Source organism: Spodoptera frugiperda, chromosome 3, assembly GCF_023101765.2.
Source record: "Spodoptera frugiperda isolate SF20-4 chromosome 3, AGI-APGP_CSIRO_Sfru_2.0, whole genome shotgun sequence".
Taxonomy (NCBI): Eukaryota; Metazoa; Arthropoda; class Insecta; order Lepidoptera; family Noctuidae; genus Spodoptera; species Spodoptera frugiperda.
Genome location: NC_064214.1, coordinates 9,885,176 through 9,908,176, shown reverse-complemented (window position 1 = coordinate 9,908,176; position 23,001 = coordinate 9,885,176). Strand labels below are relative to the sequence as shown.

At 34.1% G+C, this 23,001-nt stretch overlaps 1 protein-coding gene across 3 annotated transcripts in view; it reads right to left on the bottom strand.

Moving 5' to 3' along the window:
* LOC118274324 (steroid receptor seven-up, isoforms B/C) overlaps positions 1 to 23,001 on the bottom strand; it is a 146,429-nt gene that overhangs the window by 32,178 nt on the left and 91,250 nt on the right. The window contains exon 3 of one of the 3 annotated variants that reach the window (XM_050705126.1): positions 20,099 to 20,644. In XM_050705126.1, the coding sequence (XP_050561083.1) occupies positions 20,099 to 20,644 (546 nt within the window). Of the gene's footprint in view, positions 1 to 19,409; positions 20,645 to 23,001 lie in introns of those variants that run through there. The other 2 variants (XM_050705118.1, XM_050705121.1) reach the window with 2 other exon arrangements.

Here is a 23,001-nt window from a genome sequence, read left to right as displayed (position 1 = left end):
TCTAAACGTTGACATTAAAATAAAAATTAGTCATCTATCTTATTGTACTACGGTAAAATATCCAAAACTAGACCTTTTTACTAATGTATAAATTAAAATCTACTTCCATCCTAACCATTCCACATATCTATATGAAGATAATAGTAATCGATTATTATCCCACGCTCGATAATCGTATAGATGCTCGTATTATATCGATCTGTGAATCGAATAAATTGAAACAATGGAGCATCGATTGAATCTACATCGAAGCGGTGTCTTTTAAATATATCTTAAGATTCTTTGTTTATGTCAATTTTAAGAGGAAATACTCATGAAAGGAATCAAATAATGAGTGTATGTTACATCTTTTCACCTAAACTGATGGTTTGATTTCGATTAAATTTGGCTTTAAGATAGATATGATATTTCCGACGATTAACAAAAGCTAATAATCTAGCCTGCTACTAGTTGATATAAGAGTAGAAATGTCTGTCTTTTAACGGCAGGAATTAATTTGTCAATAAATAAATAATTAAAGTTATTCATGAGAATGAATTACCAAAACTATCAACAGTCACAATCCGGTACCCATTAAATAACACAAGATAAGAGATCTAACTAAAATATCTGATTACAAATGTACTAATTAAACACCTTTATACAGCTAAAGCCACATAACATTAGCATGCAAACCGAGAATCGAACTCCCAATATCTCAAGTCAAAGTAGTTACAATTAACCGAAATACCTACCCTTAACAAGATTTGTCCGGTCGCAATGAGTGTTCGTGACAAATGCAGTATCGATAAGTTTGTATCGATTCAAACGACTCGATAAACGTGCATCGATAGATTAGATCGATATCTCGGTATCGGGTGTAACTTATGGCCTAAGATATAAGATGTCGAGACTGCCTACTTGTATTTTAACATACAAATGAGTTTCTTGTGTTTATCCGTTGCTATGGTTACCTATATGTTGTTTAGAATGGATTTGTAATGTGACTATGATTGTGAAGGGTATTATATATTTTTATAATAGCTATCGTGGGATATACTAAATTAACAAAAAATCGCCGCGTCTGCGCACGCTGCTCATTATGAAGAGTCCCTCTGTGACTCGAAACTAGTAGAGCTTTTCTCCATTAATTTACATGGGTATTGCAATTATCATGGTGGTTGAATAAGTTGAAATTGTAGTTGTAAAATTGTACTTATAATTGTTAATTTTATATAGTACGGACAGGTGTAGATTTTATAGAAACTTTTCTACTTTTATATTACCTTTTAGGTTTATTCTATGTAGCTAGTTTTATGACAAGATACTTGGTATAATTCCAGAAAAAAATATGTGAGTCCTAGAATAACCAATGCTTTACTCAATTAAAGTATAATTGAATCTAAAATTAAAATGTTACTCGACTAATAATCGTTACCAAAAAAACATATTAAGTAGATAGATCACAAAGAAATCGATCATCAATTTTTGTCATTTAAATATGATCTTTATTACCAAACCAGCAATAAAGTTCAAAATGAACAAACAACAAAACGAAATTAAACCACCGCGATACAAAACCGAAACCATAACACTACGAAAACAGCGATTAATTAAAACAAAACTGTAAATTAAAATATCAAAGCTCCACTGATAAAGGAGACATTTGCAAAACAAAAATTCGTAACCACACCATTGCAAACTGAACCTTATACCCTTGAAAATAAAGGTGATATTAATGTGTAACTCTGGTTAATTTTGAGGGGGTGCTTGGAAAACTGTTGTGACCTGATAAGAAAATGATTTGAATAATTACGACACACGAGTGTAAGACTTGGAAGATGAATAGCACATCTTGAAATTAAGACAACGACTTAATTAAAATGGCTGACACAATTATTTATGACCGGTGAAGAAGGCAGTACTTATATGTATAGGTACGGTAGCGAAGAAGTACATTGCTAGAAGATCCGGAGCTGTGGACTGCGTAGCGGGTTTACCGGGGTTCGGGAAAAGCAGCAGTAGAAACGGGGTGGTTTTTAGTCAGCAAGAGTCTGACACTCCCTCTCGCCTCGCCCAAAGAAGGCATTGTGTTGTCCCCTCAAAAAAAAATAATATTAAGTTTATTTAGGTTTTCTATGACAAAGAGACGTATCTTTGTTATGTGTGCCGTTTAGACTATGGTAAATAAAATTCCCTTTATTACAATAATGCAAATGTAGATAATTTGCCAACCGTAAATCGTAAAACCAAATGTCTGGACTAAATTTTGTTATAAATAGGTACTAAGCAATAACGCAAATATTTTATAATCTAAAACCTAAAAAGGGTTTAAGTACTAAGAACACAGACCCATCTAACTTCAACAAACACAAAATTGAAACTAAACAACGACTAATCTTCAAAACACACATATAATGACGTCATAACAATGTAAACAACACCACCATCTTGAAATAACGTATCAAACATCACACTAGGAGCTAAAGGGGGCATTAAAATTCATCCCATGCATCTAAGGGCCAGTTTAACCATTACCTACTGTAGATCCCAAGCGATAACCATTAGGCACCCTTAATTTGTACGGAGCCCTTTACCTTACTTCGGCCCCTTTACAGATCGTTAAGTTAGGAATTAGTGGGACTAGATGGGTTTTGTAGCTGTTTATGTAGTTCTTGGCAAAGGATTTTGTAGGTTTTCTTTTGTAAATCAGTGATTTGAATACAATATTTTAAGATACTTAATATTTTTCTTTTTTTTTCTTTTTTTTAAAAAACGTTGCCCCACACTAGGATTTTCTCCTGTGTCGTGGGTGCGTTTACAAACATACAAGTTCACATACACATGACACCCAGACCCGAAACAACAATTTTATCTTATGTCTATGTCTTAAACATCATGTTCCAAATTTGAATGGCTATTTGTTCCAAATAATTAAAAATAAATAAGAAAATGTGTATTTCTTACACAACCAACCAGTTAGAAAAACATAAAAATTCGAAATTCAAAACCAACTTTATTCATAAACAGCTTTAGGCACGAGTAACTAATCATACAGCCACTAATGTCATCCTAAACAATGTCGTTTCCAGCGCCGAAATCATAGACAAAACCCTCGGCTATCGCAATGTGGCCAAATCCCCTTAGTTTGGCCGATATTCTAATGTTATTGTACCCGAGATTGAATATCTGCCTGATTTGTGGCAATTCTTGTTTCGTGTAGGGCTGTTAACCCTTTAATGGCCGTTTACGTGGTCATTGTGGCCAGGTAGTGAATTATAATTGATATTAAGATAGTGCTGTGGTCATGTGTCAAAATTAAGTTTGTTTTAGTAGTGGTGATTAGTGGTAGTGGTGTTTTGGGGTTTTTGCTTATTTTGGTGTTTAAGTATTATTATAATATTTGTTTAAAGTTGATTTATTAATGGATACTTGGCTTTTTATATTTTAAAGTTTGATAATGGGGGTTTAAATGATTATATTCTATTCTAGAAAAATAGGTAGCATGGAGTCTGGAATCGTATCTAGTATGCGGCAATAGGTTATTACATGGGACTTATAAAAAATATGAAAAGTGGGTGTACATTGTACATTGTATTACATGCCATAATATGGACCTCTGTCTACTAAATCTGGATTAAAGGTGTGACTACATCCTAGAAAATAATAAATTAAACGACTCTAAAATCATAAACATAAAGAGAAAATATAAAACAATAAACTTAATACAACCAACTTAACAAATACTCATAACCTAACAAATAGTTAGGTACTTAAAAGAAAAACATATAATTTCCTAGCACTACGACCCTTAATACTTAATGAACATCATTAAAGCGATAAGCTCAACTATCATTTGATTAGCTAGTAATGACAGTAAGCTGTATTTAAGCCCAACACAAATCAATTAGGGGTCACCTAAGCGCAAGCCTCGACCCTTGCGAACAATGCTTAGGTAGTTGTGTAACCAATGTGTTAAACAATGTCTGTGTGTAAGGGATAAGTAGGTATTTTACAAAATGGCGCTGATACGTGGAATTGGAAAATTGTTAAAAGAATTTAATAAAAAATATGTTGGGTTTAAACATTGAGATGGTATTTGGTGTTTAAGTTCGACTTTTTTTTTGCATTAAAATATTTAAATAAAACATTTAGAATTAAATTGAATTTTGAATATCTTTTTTGAGTTTTATTTTTCACATGTTCTGTTCAATATAAATCATCAATTTGAATATTAGAACACCAAAATGCATGTTTTATTATTTATTTCTGACTTATCATATTTTTTTAAATAATAAAAATATTTAGTAACGGAACCAATACATTCTATTACAATTCAAAGACTTAACCCGTCGCCGACTGCGGTAGTTTGGTTAATGTAACCTCGACGCATTAATATGAAATAAACCGTGATAATAGTAGTATCGGTGTTAATGCGAGCCCCGGGGTGCCGTCAGCGGGCATATCCGTAAAGTATCCCACTCTTCACTTTATACCCTTTTACGACTCAAACTGTTGTTACACACACTTTACGAGAACATTACGACTTTACAACACATTTTTTACTATAACTTTTTGTCACACATACGGTTACACCGAATCCAATTATTTTTCTAATTTATTTTTAAGCGACAAGTGTCAATTGTCGTTTGTAATGTGTCGCTTTCATATGGGAAATGTAATTTCTTGTCCGTTGTGTCGTAAAAACTAAAATTGTCGTATTTTAAACTTAGACATTTTGATGTTTATACTTCTGTCAAACTAATGCAACTGCTTTCGTTTATTTATTTTTAGTATTCCAAATATGATTCCGAAATCGAATTACTATTTTACTGGCAACAAAGAACGTATTCGAAAATAGAACATGAATTTAAATGTGGAAGTGGAAATGTCTCGCGCCTTATTCCGTATTTATCGGTGTAAACGCGTAGATAAGCAAAGAAAAGCGTTCACCTGTCTGTTTTGCAACGTCTAAACGGTTTCAACGGCTTTTCAAATCCCCATGTTAACAAACTTGGGACCTATACATTGTGGGCCCATCTCCTTATCAGCCCCGAACTTCGGCGGTCGAAGACAATAGCAAGATACAAGTAGTTTGTGACGTCTGTCCTTACTTTGGGCAGAATCATTCCATTGGAATTGTTTGGCACGGAACTAGTGGGGTAAGCACGTACAATCATCTAATCGGTGTGAATTAAAAGGGAGTTTCGCTGTCAAGAGATAGGAAAATACATTATTCATTTTCACTTCTGAGTAAGTTTCTTACTTTTATCTGTATACAAAAAACTTTTTTTAATTTTTGTTACTTCCTTAAGTAATTTCTTTAATCTTTAATAATAGCAAACCGCTATTTGCAAGAACTATAATACCATATTCTTCTTAAAACTTGTATTTTTTTACTTTTTACTTATTTAAAGACTACATAGCATATACATAGCAAAGAATATCCAACTAGATTTCCTCTCAACAAATTCTAACGATAGAAATACACCTGGCACCAATTTATGTGAGTGGTCATAGAGTAAACTCAAATATAGCAAACGCAGCCATAATGCGAAGCGACACGTAATTCAATTAATGTGGTCACCCCTTACCCCTTCACCCCTTGCTATAGTGATTTGAACAAACATCGTCTAAAAAGTTATACCGCTATCATTGTGCAGGGGTATTTACATACACCCACAGTCGTGGAAGGGTTAACTGAATTTTATAGGATGAGTTTTCTTTTATTTCTTTTTATATATTTTTTTTTAAGTAATAGATTGAGTCTTAGGAGTTTTTATTAAATTATTTAAATTTTTAAATTATTTATTTCATCCACTTATTTCAATAAATGTACAATTTTAGGAATTGTCTTTTAAGCAAGTGTTTTTATACTTAAGGATTTCGTGTTTATCTGAAAATTCATATTTAATGTAGAAAATTAATGTGCTATAGGAATATACTTTCTAAGATTATTTTTTTAAATAGATATTGCAATGTTTAACGTCATAATTTATGCAAAAATTGCAAGTAAAAAAATATTAATGTAACCCACTATAAAATGATCAAATTCATTTACCGTTCTCGTAAACAAACCCTGCAAATACTAGGAGGGTTAAAGATTAGGCGAGCGTCCGATAAACGACATCTGTGACCGCAACCCTACGCCATTGTCTCGGTCCCAACGACCCCTTGACTCTCCGTTTTTAGCCTCTCATTTATCGATCGCCGTTGATGGGTTATGGATAATTATTTTCATTTGTTTATTGATTTTTTAAGAAGGATATTATTAAGTTTTTTTCTTTTACTAAAGCTTGGATGAAATTTGCAGATGTTACATACATACATGGGATCAAAGAGTTTAGTTGTTATGATTTTAAGTTAGGTTTCAAAGCAGATCAAAATATTTTAGATTTGTTCGATAATCAGAAAATGCATACTTTTGAGGGGGGGAAATCATCCAATTAATCCTTGGGCGAGGCTAGAGTGTCAGACTCTTACTGACTAAGAACCACCCCGTTCTTACTCCTGTTTCGAGCCGGAGCCCCGGTAAACAAGCTAGGCAGTCTGCATAAAATCTAGGTATTGTATAACGTTTACGTGTAGGCAATATGCAAATAATAATTCTAAAATAATCACGTTTATCTCTTAAAACACGATTCTAATGAAAACACTGTCTACTTAAATTATCTATTACTTCTACTAATCCTACATAATGCTATGTTAAACATCGTAACATACGAAACGCCGTGTACCTACATATACTATGTTGACGTAGATGTCAAAAGGTCACTACTGAAGTGTAATCGGACGACCATAGTACGAGTAGCTATATGTAAATCACTATATACAAAACTAATGCCTGTGTGTTGTAAATTCAATATTGATTCATTGTAGGCAAAGGCATATACATGCGTACTATGCGTAGATTGAAATATAAATTATACATAAAATAAAAGTAAATTAAATAATGCATTACTCTCTATTGCACTAGTGTGTCGTGGGTGCGTTTAAAAACATACAATTTTACACACACACACACGTACATAGTGGGTGTGTGTGTGTGCACAAATGTGCACTATTCTGAATATTTGTTTAGTTTTAGAATAGAGAGCAGTGAAATTTAATGTGTTATCCTTTTTCGCAAAAACGGCTGTACAGATTTTGATTAACTTATGCACTACGGATAGATCACATTAGAGAAGACTACAAGCTAAATATTTTTAAAGATTTAATGTTAAAATTCCATCCGTCACCAGTCATAGCGTTCCGGATCTACTCATTTTAGGTTAAAGATCGGATCATACGAGCCCGTAGCTAACCTATCACGTACGAACGCGTTTTAGGGTTAACTGAGCAGTAATTTATTATGATTATAGTTTATTTAACTGCTATTAATTATACCTTGTAGTATGTCTTACTTTATTACAATTCTGTTGGTGATCGGGAAGGAGCAAAAAGATTTTTTAATATTGTGGGTCTTTACTTTTACCGAAGGCGTACGTGCTGAGTTGAGATTTTTTATTTAAATACGTTTTCTTATCAATTTTTGCTAACTATCTGTCTAGTGACACTAAAAAATGCAATTAGTTTTTATAATGATGTTTCTGATTACAACGATTTTTGTCAAAATGGAAATGTTTTTATTCTCAATAAATAAATAGAAAATAAGTAAAAGTGTTGCAAGCGTTCATAAGCCACGGTAACCACTTACCATCAAGTGGGCCGTGTGCTTTCTTGCCACAAAAATAATAATAAATAAATTGTCGATAAATTCTTCTTATTTTTATGCAAAATTATGGATTCATTTGGTTGTGTTCCAATTTCGAATTAAAATAACACAATAAAAATACAAAAATATTTTTTATGTCAAAGAATAGTTGTAATTTTTCCGACAGAAAAGACACCTAATAAAACAGAGTTTTTTACCTAAAGAGGAATGAAAGGAATGAACGGCATATTTTATGAATGAATAGATCTACGAGTATCTCTCTAAGAACGAGATAAGTAAGTTAGGAAAAACCACATAACATTTTTATTTACCACAAAATAATAATGTTCGTTTAAATCACTAAACTAAAGCGATTTGGGTCAAACGATGTAATCGCAACCTGTTTCGAGTAACCGTACACTTACGAACTTACGATGCGCCTATAGGTTGGCGCTTAGTACTAAAACAAGTAACAATACAAAGTAAGTATCCATCCGCTATTAAAAGGTCAATAGGGGCCTTATTTTCGTCCTTAATAGGAGCCTAGTGTTTTAGTAGAATGGCAACATTGCGTCTTGTGGTGTGACAACGTTCTAAGTAACTGTTATGATTGGAATTCCTGTTTGGATCTCGAATCAACGTCTTATGTATTTTTGTGTAGGCATTGCTTTTTATTAAAAAAAATAGTTATTATACATATTTGAATGGGTTTTTTTGAAGTGTGGAAAATCATCCAGTGACTTTGGGCGAAGCGAGGGTAATTCTGCTTTTCGAGCCCTGGTAAAGCCGCTAGGCAGTTCGCAGCTCCGGATATATTGAAATGGGTACTATTAAATGCAATTGATTAATAATTTCAATGTCCACAAAAGTGACAAAAGAAAAAATTGTATAGGCAGTTAACTATTTGTTTACCTATATGCATTTTGTTACCTATTTCAAAAAAATACTACCTATCCTACCTACCTAAAATACTATCTATCTAATACGCAACCGCCAACAAAATCGTAGGTATAATACCTATACATTACATCTACGATACAAGACTCGACACTTTATTCTATGGACTCTAACCCTCTATCGCCGTAGCGGTATATAGACGACCCAGGCTAGGTCAAGCGGACATGCAATGCAGGCTCTAAATAATAAGATAAACATCTACTAATTAATATTGGCTCCGACTAATGTTCGGCGTTATTCGGTTTCAAGTGTTCCGAGTACCTACGAGCCGATTGTGTTATCTCAGGTACAGATACTTTACTATGGGTGAACGTTTTTGAATACGGGATTAGGGGCTGTGTGCTTTGTTTTTTAGATTTTGTGGTAAAAAATGACTATTTTTGTACTTTTATTTTTATCTTTTGTGTTGCGTGTTAGTTTTTAAATATTCTATTTAAAAATGGTTTTGATATGAATTGTAAAGTTAATTAAAATGCATGAATATCGGAATAAAATATTAATATAACTCGCTTCCGAAAGAAAGAACCCACCCACACACCCACAACTTCCAAAGAAATAAAAACCATTAATATTAGAAGTCAACGAGATGAATGAATAAAAAAAAAGCAAACAGCAAAAAGGCCTTTTATTTCAAGCGTTGAAGCGAATTATCTCTGGTCACTGATAAAACCTGCACGTGTTATTGTTACAACCCTTACCAAACCCGTCACGAGATGTCATCAGATAAACAGACAAACGCAATCCGAACAAGAATGTAACACCCCACACTTATCATCCTGATTAATATTTGCATTCATCTTTTTAGGGTTAACCTTTTTCCAGACATACAAATCACAATCCTATCGCATTTAAAATAAAGTCGTCATTTAATTGTCTTTAACAAAAGTTACAACCTTGTTCGATTAATGATTACAGATCGATTTATTTCAATTATTTAGTATAAAGAAAATTGTAGTTTATGTGGTAAAAATTACAGTGCATTTTCCTCTGGGGTGAAAGTTGCAATTTCTGTATTAGGTTATTTGACACGTTGTGACGAGGGTACGATTGGAAACGGTTGTACGCGAATTTTTCCGAAATGTGTTGTGTGTGTTTTTTGTGTGTTATTATTAATATTATGCAACGAATGTGACCTCAGGATTCGGTACGCATCTGTGTGTTTTATTGCGTGTCTCCCCATTGACGCATTTCATTTGTTATTGGGTGACTGTATTGGTGGTAAATGTACGTAATAGTTGCATTTACTTTAATAAGCTAAAAGGCTCGTCAAATTGATTTATCGTAATTTGTTTTGCTATTAATTGGAGTTAATTTAGTAATTTTTATAGTATCCTTTAACCGCCGAAGGAGTATGCAGAGGGCACATTACGGCACGTAATAATGCCACTGTAAAATGTAGGTACACCCACTTTTCACAATTCATGTTGTAAGTCGCATATAATATGTGGTGAGTATATTGCCATATGGCAATACTAATGAGAAATTTAAAAAAACCGAAAATAGTCTAATAATACTTTGTTTATAGTACTTTTCGAATCAAAGTATTACCTAATTATATCTTCTTCAGCAAATACATTAATATTTTATTACACCATCTCTAGCAATATTTTCTCAGTACGAAGAATAATGTGTACAGAATCAATTTCTCAACAAATTCCTATCATACGTCGTGTGTCTGACATTTCAATCAAAAACATGATAGTCACACTATATCCATATATCTTGACCACGAAACCACATGTTGGGTAGCCGTTATTCAATTATTTTGCTCACCACCGCATACATTGCTTGTTAAGTTAAACCGTAGAAAATTTTCTATAGTACAAAAGCAGCAATGGTTGTCGAAATTTTTCGTCTATGCAAAAATTCTTGAGTTATATTTTAATGGAATTTGCAAGTAATCTTGAGTACAATAGGTTGGTGATTGGCCCGGCCAGGAAGGAAGGTTTGTAACCAACACGGTTCGGCCAACAATACGCCAATTTTGGACTTTGTGGAAATATTAAAAAGTTTTTTGATTTGTCATTCAGATTGTGCTTAGAATGTTTGTTATAGGGACTATTTGGAGCAACCTTATTGTGTGTACTTCGTTTTATATTATTGTGATTTCTTCCTCTATTTAAATTGTGAGTAAAATTAATAGATGTGGACACGTGTTCAAGCTTGTATCTTTAGGTATTATTATTATTACTTCGCAGTTTTTTAATTTTCTGAGATTAATATGAAAGGGCTATTTTCCTTTTATTGATTTGACTAATTTGATTAATCTTTTTAAAAGTGGGTTTGTTTGTCATTCTTTCAGAGACTGTTTCTGTGGTATGATTTTCTAGAGTCTAGAGGTAGGCTGGAGAGTGATGTAGGCATTATTTTTACTTTAATAACAAGAATAAAACTGTGAGTAGAAAATTACCTAATTATAAAATCCTTAAAACATTTAAAAAAATAGACACAAAAATGTCATACCTCAGCAATTGTCGCGCTCCAGTAGCAACACGACAATCGCTGAATGCTACTCATGAATATGAGCCTCCATCATGGCTTGAAACTAGTCGAGTTCCTCGCCAAACAATTACGTGATAACCCAATAACATAATAATTAATTTAGTATATCTCACGAAAATTATAATAAAGTCATACTTCATTTATGACTAAAGCACACTATTAAATTAAATTTAAAACCCAACATCGATACATTAGATGCAATTTGTTAAAGCGAACCGCTTGTACAAGTTCTTGAGCCTAGGGACCAGAGGCTATCAGCCAGGCCATAGACACGTTCATAGACCATCGGCTATCTCCTAAATGACATGTTAAGGACTATTGCAGTTATACCAACATTGTATTGAGATGGGTTACAATATAAATGCATTTGCGCTTATACAGATCAAGCTATACATAACCAGTATAAATTGACCGTCCAATATGCCTAAAGTTCATATATAGAGGGGCCTTTATAAACTGGTTGTGTGTAGGTGAGCTATGAATAACCAATATAAACTGACCGTCTAATGTGCGTAAAGTTCATATGAAGAGAGGTCATGATATACTGGTTTTGTGTAGGTCGATGTGTAGCCATTGATACTAACTTATTATTATAGATAGGTTTAAAGATGTATGGACTATGGTAAGAAGGTTTATGCGAAATTGAACCTTATTGTAAGGTATTAAAATGTAATTCTTGTAATGGGTATGTGTTGTCTTTTATTCTTTTTTGGTTTTAAATTAACAGTTTGAATATGTTCAATGGATTTTGGGATTTATTCTATTACACTTAAAATTAAAAATAACCGAATGACGTAGACACGGCGTAGTCACCACGTAGCACTTGCGTAGCAACGACGACTACGCTGTAATTTTTCGTAGCTTACTGCCGAAACTGACAAAAGATAAAAGCTAATTTTTTAGCGTATTCACTACGCAGCGTAGTCGTCGTTGCTACGTAAACGCTACGCAGTAGCTACGCGTCTACTACGCCGTGATCATACTACGAAAAAATGGTTTTACAGTAAAAGTCACAAGATTTGACAAATTATTTACTAATTCCAGAGAAATCTATTTTCAGCTTAATACTGAAGAGTTGGAATGGTGTCTTGGAAAGGGCATCCAAGAGATGCCCTTTCCTCGATCGGGTAAAGAGTTATATATTGAGTTTTTTTGGTTTTAGTCTGAATTAGTGCTTGCTTAGCGGTAATAATACCATTTTCCTGGCTTAATACTATTTTAAGTATCTATTGTATAAGATATTCTAAAGTAGCGAATTTTCTTAAGACCACAGTATTCAAAGCTTCATGTATTAAAGTTTAAAGTGAAGTTGATGTAAGTTACTTGTATACTGTTATTGTGTAGCTAAGTGTGGTCTAAGTTATATGCGGAAGACTTAGTGCTTAGATGAAAATAAGACTTTATAGTTATGTGGTACGAGTAAAAAATTTTTAATTGATTGTAGTTATTTTTAAAATAATGGTAACGCAAAACATAATTTTTCAGTTAGTCTTACTGAAGAAGGTAAATAGTTGTAAAATGCTATTAAAAAACTATGCAAAACAATTATGTTAGGAATTTTAAGTAATGAGGGCCATACATCGAGAATAATGCCAATTTCCATACTACTGCTAATAAAAAAAAAAATTGCAATGTCATTTAACCTATCTAAATAAGTTCTTATTTTTTTAATCTATGGCCACATTTCCTTAGTCTTGCACCAGCCAGTATCATCTCGGAACGTAGGGACTTGGTCCCGTCGGCCGACACTTTTTCAAATCGTGACTCGTCCCGCGGCCTCGCCGTCACGAACTATGTACCGTTATCCAGACATACATACTACTCACACCAACCTGCTAACCATACGATAGACAGAGATAGATATATTTGTCACCACCGTCTTTAAAACTTAAGGATACTAGTCGAAGGAACAACCTTTGTTTTTAAAATAGGCACCAAATTATTCGATGCGGAACTCGGATTCGAATTTTGAAAATGGAATATTGATGGACAATAAAATGTATTAATTAATTTATAAAAAAAATATTTTCAATATTAACTATTAATTAATTTTAAGTTTTATTTCCGTAAACATACGGTAGATTGTCATTGAGCGTAAATTATTAGCAAAACTTATTGTTAGGAACAGTTGTATTATATCTTATTACTAAAGCAATAGAATTCTAAATTAAGAGGACATTATTTATTGGTACACAAAATACGTAAGTACGTACTGAAATACAAGAAGTTCGCTATTTAAAATGACGTTAGAAAATTGAACAATTTGTTTTTGCTTTTAATGCTAATCTGAAAATCAACTGTACTCCGTTAGCATAAAGATGACATTACATTGAATATAATTAAAAATTGTTTTACTAAGGGAGAATTTCCCAGAATTTTTACGAACGCGGGAAAACGCCATTTTTTCTAATTTAGTTTGTTTATAAAGTCTATAAAACATCTTTAAACCTAATTAAATGAATAGAAATATAGATTTAAAGCGCTTTAAGATTATATAACTACAAATAACTTGTATGGGAAACCAATGGTGATCGGCCATACGAATAATTACATTGATTTCTGTCTCGTAAGTTGTAATTGTGAATTCTGTTTGTGCGTTGTCATGGTGACGAGGCATTCGGCCATATTGTAATTGTCAAGATGATATGCTCAAGTACCTATAGATTTCAATGATGCCATTTTTGCATACTATAGGTACTTGGATTTATAATAGTGCTTTTTTTAAATTGTCTATTAATACGAGTGTGTTTGGATAAATAGTATTTAGTATTGGGTGAGAAATAAAAAAATATGAATTATGTATTATGTAATTAAAAAAGTAGTGTCAATTTAATGAGTAATGACAACAGACTTAATAAATAGATATGTTTGTAATACTTGAAATAAGTTGTTTTTTACTATATTGCATATACATATACAACATCTGTTTATTACATTTTTTGTCTGTCTGTCAGTTTCTTGGTTCGGATAATTTCTGAATTGGCTGGACCGATTTTAAATGATTTTTTTAATTGTATTATTATTTTAGGAAAAAAATCAAACCCCAAGATCTGTAAGAAGTGACTTCGACGCGGACGAAATCACGGGCAACAACTAGTTTATAATAAGTTTTGAGCACTCTTCCTCGACTATCGTAAGAGCCGACTATTATAAGGAAATCTAATTAAATTCTAGCTTTACGATATATTTATGATCATGTCAAAATTGCTAAAAAACACATCACAATATAATTATTCATACCGAGAAATCGCTACAACAAAAGCTTCACTATAAAAAAAAAGATAGAAATATCAATCGAATCGCTAACGTCCCCAATCGATATTTTATTTAAATATCTTATTGATTACTAGGTGTTAAATCCCAAGCGTATCGATTTAGATTTATTTAATCAAACAAGCTATAAATTATCGACTCAATTTTATTAAATAAAAACTCGACTGATTCGCTGTCACGAAAAAAAAAAGAAATAGATACTGCACGATACAACGTTGTACTGGCGTTCTTTTTTGGTGTTATGTTATATAAAGATACCTACTAACTGTTTTATTAGTTAAACGAAATTAACGTCACGCCTTTTATCGCCAAAGGGGCAGGCAGAGGTGCACATTACACCCACTTTTCACCATTTGTGTTATAAGTACCATGTAATAGGAGGTGAACGACACGCCTTTTATCCCCGATGGGGTAGGCAGAATGTGCACATTCCACCCACTTTTCACCATTTGTGTTATAAGTAGGCGGTAATTGACTATTGCCATATACTAGGCACATTTCAGAACACCGTGCTACTACTGAGAAATTTTCGGAACACCAAAAAAATCCCAGTTAACCTGTGCTCGAACGGGAATCGATCCCGAGACCACTTGCCCGGCAATCGCACTTGCGACCAACGAAGCAGTCTATAATATGAAATTAATGATAACTTAAAATGTTATTAATGGATCTGAGACGGAAATTCGATGTAATATACCATACTCGTGTAAAATCACCGTAGGAATTACCAATAACCAAATATTCCGTCTAGATGATTATTATTCAAACGTGTTGCTTATCATTTTAAATAATTGACAATGTTTTCCTACAAACAGCACTCATTTATTGTAATATTGGATTCGCTAAAACATATTTTTCATTAATCTTAAAATACTCATAGATACGAGTATATCTCTAAAACTAACTACTTGTCTACTATATTTTGAGCTAATGTTCACTCATCTTTTATTTGAATGAATGCCAAAAATAGTTTTAAATAAAAATATTGAATACTTAACGGATTTTGACGTTTATGTTAATTTTTAATATAAATAAAGTATCACCGTTTGTTTTCTGTGAAAAAAATAATAAATTGATAAGCATGTTAAGCTTTGCCTCAGTCAGTAATAATGTCGTATCTCATAAATGGACGTTTTTCCTGTTGTAAGTAATGATGATAAAGCCAAGTCATGTAATAAAAACTGTTCATTCATTTCTGAACGTAAATTATAATTAAAACTTATATTATACCTACTAAATACATTAAATAAATACATAGAATTACGACGTCACACAGACAGACAGTACATTGTATTCGCGAATCAATACAATGAATAATTAAGTACCAAACATATTTCACGGAATTTTATAATATCTAAAAGCAAATTGTTTCTAAAAAACAAGATTATTTTGTCAAATTCAAGTTTATCGCAAGGCGAAGCAATAAATAAATCGCCAGTATGACTCATACGACTACTATCCACATTAAATATTTTATTAAATTATTTTCATATATTTATATTTTAAGAGACTAATAACTTTTCACACGAGCTACTTCAAAATTAATCAATAATTCATTGGTTATTTCAATTTTAGAACGAAACTAGAATCTTGCACGATTAGAATTAAAAAATCAATCTGCGATAATCCGACTACGTTGCAAAGTTAGTTCGTGCAACTATTAGCCGACCGAGTTGAGTTGGTCTCATGGACGGAGAAAGTTAGCCAGCGTGGATAAAACTACATTTATTGGTGTTGCATATTCATCGTACCCCTAGGCGTATTACCACACCAGCTTTACAAGATCCCTCATACTACACAAACCCTTTACTTTGACCACTTATTTGATACCTTCAGGGAAGTATGAGAGCTCAAGCTATATTGGTCGTTCAGTACTTACTTGTAACTAGTTTTATATTTAGTTTAGTGTAGTGACAGTGTTGTGTTAGGTGTCGCTCTTGTGTCTGTTATGTTATATCGCGATAAGGATCGGGAAAATGTATGAGTTGAGAGGATTGTCGGGTCTAAAAGACAAGACGCGCTTTCAAATTAAAATTAATTTGTACTTGTAAGAGTATCAAGTCTTTTGACGTGTAATATATTCCTGTTCAATTTGGCTTTAAAATGAATATAAAACAATTAACTTATCTGACCAAAACTACGCTGACAGCTTTACCACAAAAGAAACAAAAGACTAGCGCAATTATTCAAGAACAGACATTCAAATAACTGGCATAAAACAATTCCAAAATTCAAATTCATAAATCGAACACTCAACGAACCCTTCCAATACAACTGTCATTTGACAATAGTGATGTGCAATGTTCATATCTCGGATATATCGAAACTTATACGAATATCCTTCAATCAGAGTCCGTCTGCTAACTTTACGCATTCAACTGTTTACTACCGTTGCCTCAACTACATTGCAAATCGTAAACGGCCACTAAAACTGTGATACAACACTAAATTATAATCATTATTGAAGTTATAAAGTCCAATTTTAGTTACGCCTCTCTGCATAGTAATTGAAATTGACAATTTGATTGTTTCTTGAGTTACTGTTAGTGTTGGTGCTAAAAGTATTTCAAGTTTTGCATTAAAATACTATATTAATAGTTGGTTATTATTTTTACGGCTCTCGTTCGTAATAATATGACTTATAAATATTGTCGAATGGGTTTTCTAACAAACGTAGCAATGACCACACTTATATTCTCAAACATATACTTTCCAGAACTTATAATAAAGCCTCAAATCTAGCCATTAATTCAGTTTTAAACTCAAAAACGTACGTAAATCGTACTAAATACTAAATACACTTTTACCTACACATCTATTCCTATCCCACAATATGTAGCAAAAGTGTCGTCAACACGTCGGCAAGTCGGAAGCGTCTCGTCACGCGTTCGTGAGATTATCGGACAACGAGACGGCGACGACTACGACACGAGACGAGTTTTGCACGAACAATCGTAGGGTACCGGCTAGTGTTGTGGCGAAACTAAATACCGTTTGAGGTACTGAATAACTGTACCTAGGTATAGGTAAGTAAGTTAGTACTTTTATTAAGCTTATGCCCGAATACTCAAACGCTACTCAATTTTAAGACGCTCTCAAATGTAGTTCTGTCACTACCAATTCTTTATAAAATGACAGTATCTCTGTCATTTTAGCACGATATTTAAGTACAACTTAAAATTGAGTAGCGTTTGAGTATTCGGGCGTTAGAATATTTTTTAAAAGAGTAACGAATGGAGTTTCTTTCTCATTCTTCTTCATTCGAAGCTACGCTTTGGAAGGAGCGCCTAGCTTCACTGACGGACAGATTGACAGACTATTGTTTATTTCTTTCTTTGTTGACGTTTCAAAAGTACCTAAGTATTATGGTTTAATTGGAATAAATGATATGACTTTGACTTTGATATTTGTAGTATGATATAAAGTGATTAGTCTATGAGTATTGTCTTATTGGATTTTTAGGGAACAGTGAGTAAAGTTCCCTAAGAAAAGGAGGATCCTCCGACCAGGCGGCGATCGTGGCTGGCGGGTTTTCTACCCAACTGTTATTCGTTGGGATTTTCTATCCATGTTTATTGATGATATTCTATCGATGTAGGATTTATGACGTCATTCGTTGATTTGTTTGTCGATCGTCTATGTGCGACTTCTGTCATCTGTCACTTGTCATGTATCGCCACAGACTATTTATTTTTATCACTTTTTTAATTTGCATAGGTAAAACATACTCGTTCTTCAAAAGTTAAGATTTAGTATCGAATACGATGAAAGCCTAATATTACGAGACCGGTGTCAAATTAACGGTTCGCTTAAAAAAATAACGCTTAAACGAAATGTGATCTCGTATAATTGAGTTTATTAATAAATACAGCCTTATTAATTATACGGAACATCTTGTTTTACGAATTTGTTTACATCTTATTTGACGCTTTAATTATGATGTTTTAACGTCAGTGAGCCATCCACAGACTGATTTAGTAGTAGGCATAAAATATTAACACATAATTTCTACCCATGTCCGTATATTTTATACCTATTTAAGGCATTTAAAAACGAAATCGTATTACAATAAAGAAAATTAAATCTCGAAACCAACCAATAAAAATGGCATAAAATTTATTATTCCACATTCAAATTTACAATTCGAAATTCAAAATTATCTACGCGAATTAAAAAGAAATTAAAATTCGTCGTAATAACCGCTAAATAACCGCATTACGCGTCGGTACAACCCTAAAACTTTAGCGTCGTATAAAATTATACAAGTAGGCATTAAAATTTGTCAAAGACTTTTAATATGTAGTAAAACTGGAAATTTCGAGCTCCACGATCGTAAGCCTGGGAAAGCGAAAGTTTATTACCTATTTCTATATTAATTTCTAGCTAAGTTACTGCACGGTACTTGTTTAATAATACGTAGTAACATTTTACAATGAGTATAATTTAAGTTGAGAGCGTTAGTATCAATTTCTTCTACAAACGTAGAAAGGATTTTACTATTAATAAAAAATGCGTTATATGGCATCGAATTAAATATGTTAAACGGATAAATCCAGTTTCGGGTAAAAATGTGATTGCACAACGTTACGAAATCAGACCACATTCCAAACTAGATATTTGTTAATAAACTTCCTACATTACATTATGATTAGATTAAAATTCTCAAAAACTGAGACACATTAATCAAAGCAAAACATGAATTGTCATTTCGGTAGTCGACTAATCCCCAAAACGATGTATTGACTCCATAAATCTGTTGCCAACTGACTATAAACACCATACTTATATGATTTATAAATCATCTTCCCAATAAATAACTGTTAATTACGAACATTTTTCGCCAAAATCAACATATTTATAAAACATGGTTAATCCAAATTTATCATCGTAAGCTTAATTAAATTAATAAAAAGGGTTAAAGACATAAAATGCAAAATAAAACGAAAGTATTTGATAATAAATTACGCGCGTGTATTCATAATATTAAAAGTAGTTATCTACATGAAAATAAATTAAACTTAACACGTAATGACGTCTCGACGAGATTAAATATCGTTTCCAACGAGCACTACTCCTAGTATATCACATATTTCATACGTAATATTTACAAACGCGAGACACGAAAGAATCTTCGAGAACAATAAGTCGCATACTCCCCGGACGAATGAGTCCGACCGCTTCGGGGAGCGAGAGTTATTATCCCCATGTACAAACATTCTACGAAACGGTTAAATACGCGAGCGTCTCCGATACGCCAAGCGTTCCGTCATACTCCGACACCTCAGTTCCGACCCGTAACCGATGCGGCACGGCGTCATCCTCCCTGATCCGTCCTTGGCAGCTTCCCACTTCCCTCCCATATTTTGAACGGTGATGATGTACTAGCCTCAGGCATTCTAGGACTACTTGTGTAATTAGTAGGCAATCTGGACGGAGTAGATAGGAAGCTGCCGTACGACAACGAGGAGTTGACGCCGAGAGACGTGTCCAAAGTGGAATAGTACCCGGATGAAGCAGCAGACGGCGCGGGAGCTGGCGGCTGCTGTATCTGCGCGCGCGCCGCCTCGGCGTACGCGTCCAGGTGCGTCCTGACCAGCACGAGCAGCTCTCCGTAGTTAGTGACGGAGCCGCCAGCCCCCGCCACCCTGTAAAGCAACAACCGCGCTTCCCCAAAAAGACTGTCTAAAATTTTACCTGTCGTGAAGAGGACGATGGCCTTCAGACAGGAATACTCCGCCGAGTCGACGTGGAGCGCTTTCAGCTTCTCCACTTGCTCCTGGAAGATCCTGATGTGGTCCATGAAGGCGACGACTCGGTCGGCCGCCATCGGCGACGCGTGGAGCCCCGCGGCCGCCAGTAACGGCGCCACGTGCAGGGGCATGGAACACTGAGACGCGTTGAGGACGAACAGTTCTGACCAGACGAGTCTTAACAACGCGACCTGGTCGGTCACTTGGAGTTCGGGGAAAAAGGGGATGTTCCGCGCCCACTCGACGGCAGAGAAGAGTAGCCTCGCAGCTAGTTCGCAGATATTGTCTATTCCCATCACGTTGGCTGGCTGCACGCACTGCCCGTACCGGGAGGTGGGGTAAGGTTCTGCTCTCAGGAGCAGAGAGATGTAGGAGGAGAGGTAAGGGTGGCTGCTGATGCCGGCGGAGGGGTCGCCGTTGGCCAGCGCGTACTGGCCGGGCAGCGCGAGCCCCGCGGGTTGCGTCGGGGGCACTCGCCCTCTCTGCACAGCTGGAACAAGACAAACAAAGCACTGGTTAGGAAATAAACTCCACACTCCGAACAATAAATTACCTAGGTCTAGGAAGCGGTTGGCTAAAGTTCTCACACCGTATATTCCATATCGAACGACCACATTAAATTCTCACAAATCTCGATTACCTCCCGTTGAACTCTGTGCGCACCCAATAACTCCGGTGCTAACATTCCATGTAATATTACCTGTGCCACCTCTACAATGGTTGCGGTGTAAATTAATTGGAGCATTATTAATTTAATGTATGCAATTAGCGCAGTTTAAGTCATAAATACAATAATCTGTAGTAAAACAGCGGGCAGTTCTCTTGTCAGGCCCTTTTATGACTCGGCCGCGTATTCAATGACAACTTTAATAGAATTCGACCATTAAATGGGATTAAATATGTATATGATTTCAATAATATTCGCAACACGTCGATGTTCATAGTACTATAAAACTGGGAGACGTTTTTAGTAGTAATACAATTAGCACGTGTGCGTCTGATCCGTGTTTTACTTATTTGCAGTTGTATTATTTACTACAGAAGAGTATTTGTAGATATTTGTTTCAGATCTGAGTTACGTGGCCATTCCAACACCAACTACAACACAAAAGAATATCCTTGTGTGGATAAAAAGTTTTGCTTTTTCTCTCAAACTGACAAAAGGAAGAAAGAACGATGCAATACCACAATACCATTTTTTTATCCAGAACTGTAGTCATATTACTTTTTTAAGGGGGAAAATCGCCCAATGATTTCACTCGCCTTGGAGGAGGCAAGTAGGTGTGTCAAAGTCTTAGTGACTAAAAACCACCCCGTTCCTACTCCTGTTTTTCGAGCCTGAGCCCCGGTAAACCCGCTAGGTAGTCCGCAGCTCCGGTTAGTCATATTACTTAGTACCGTATCAAAATACACATAATATGTCAAGAATATAATTTCGAGTTATTCAAACAAAAAAATATTCGCGGTCAACGCAAGTCTTATTGAATAAAAACACGACAACCATGATTGATTCGTTCACAAACTATTATTAAACTTGAATTACCTATTCGTAATGTTTACAATAGCTTGTAACTTGTATAGGTACAGGTACTACGCGTGTATTTTAATCGATATCTAGTAAATACTGTTGTAAATAACTGTGTTTATAACACTGCAATGTGTATTTTGCATAGGTTTATAGATTTATTTTGAAATTATTGATAGGCTTTAGTAATACGAAAACGTATTCAATGTAATGCTCAGAATTGATGAATAGACAATAATAGTGTTTTACCTATTTGAATTAAGAATACAGATGTATTAAAAAAAATCGTGGTTCTATTTTGAAAATAGAATATTTCAGATGTATTAAAAAAAATGATAAAATCTTTGAAAATAGAATGGTTGTTTCAATTTTTTTTTTTCGTTACTTGAGCTATTATGTCGACGACATAGAGTTTAGTTCTTAATTTTTTTTCTTTTTGATGGTCACATAAAATTCAACGTCAATTTGTACAATCTCGATTAAGTTTTATTAATATATTATGTAATTATGCCAAACGACTGTTAGTATTAATTTTAAAACCTAACGTTTTTGATTTAGATAAGAACTAATTAATTATGTTTTTATTATTAAACACTAGGTTAGGAGAGCTCATAAATGTGATAAAATTGAGTTGTTTAAAATCATTAATGACTTTGGTTTAATTAAAAATCAATTTTTAAAAAGTTCAATGTTCCATAGTAAGTTATAAATAGCAGAAAATAATGTGTGACGCAAATGATTATTTTACAGTTAGCCCAGCTACTGATTGCAAGAACTTTTTTAAATCATTTCCATTTTCAAATTCAAATATATACTGAGAGACAAAAAATGTCTGCTGTATAGTTTTTTACAAGTGGCAATCACGAATTCAACGAACAAGTGAATAGAATGCAAATAAGTGAAGCCTACACAGATTTAAATAAAAAATCGAATGTAACGGCACCTTTTTTCTAAACCAAACATTTATAAATCGATAGCTATTAGAAAAATGCAAAAATCTCGATTCCGAAACCTAGTATCTATTACGATAATGGGCAACATTTGTTTTAGTCGATTCTAAATTACAAGTCCACTTCACAGACGTTAAAGAATTAACCTGTTGTTCCTCAGTACAACGAGGCATTTCAAAGATCGTGACGCCACAAATCATCGATACTATCCGAGACGAATCGACGTGAAAACGCGGAATCGTCGCTTCTAATCGCTCATTCGGAAATGCTCACAGGGGAACAAAAATGTACAGCGCGCCAAGCATTCCGAGCGCGCCGCGTTTTTTGGCGGGAACGCATCGCGGGCCGGCGCGAATGCCCGCGCACGCGCGT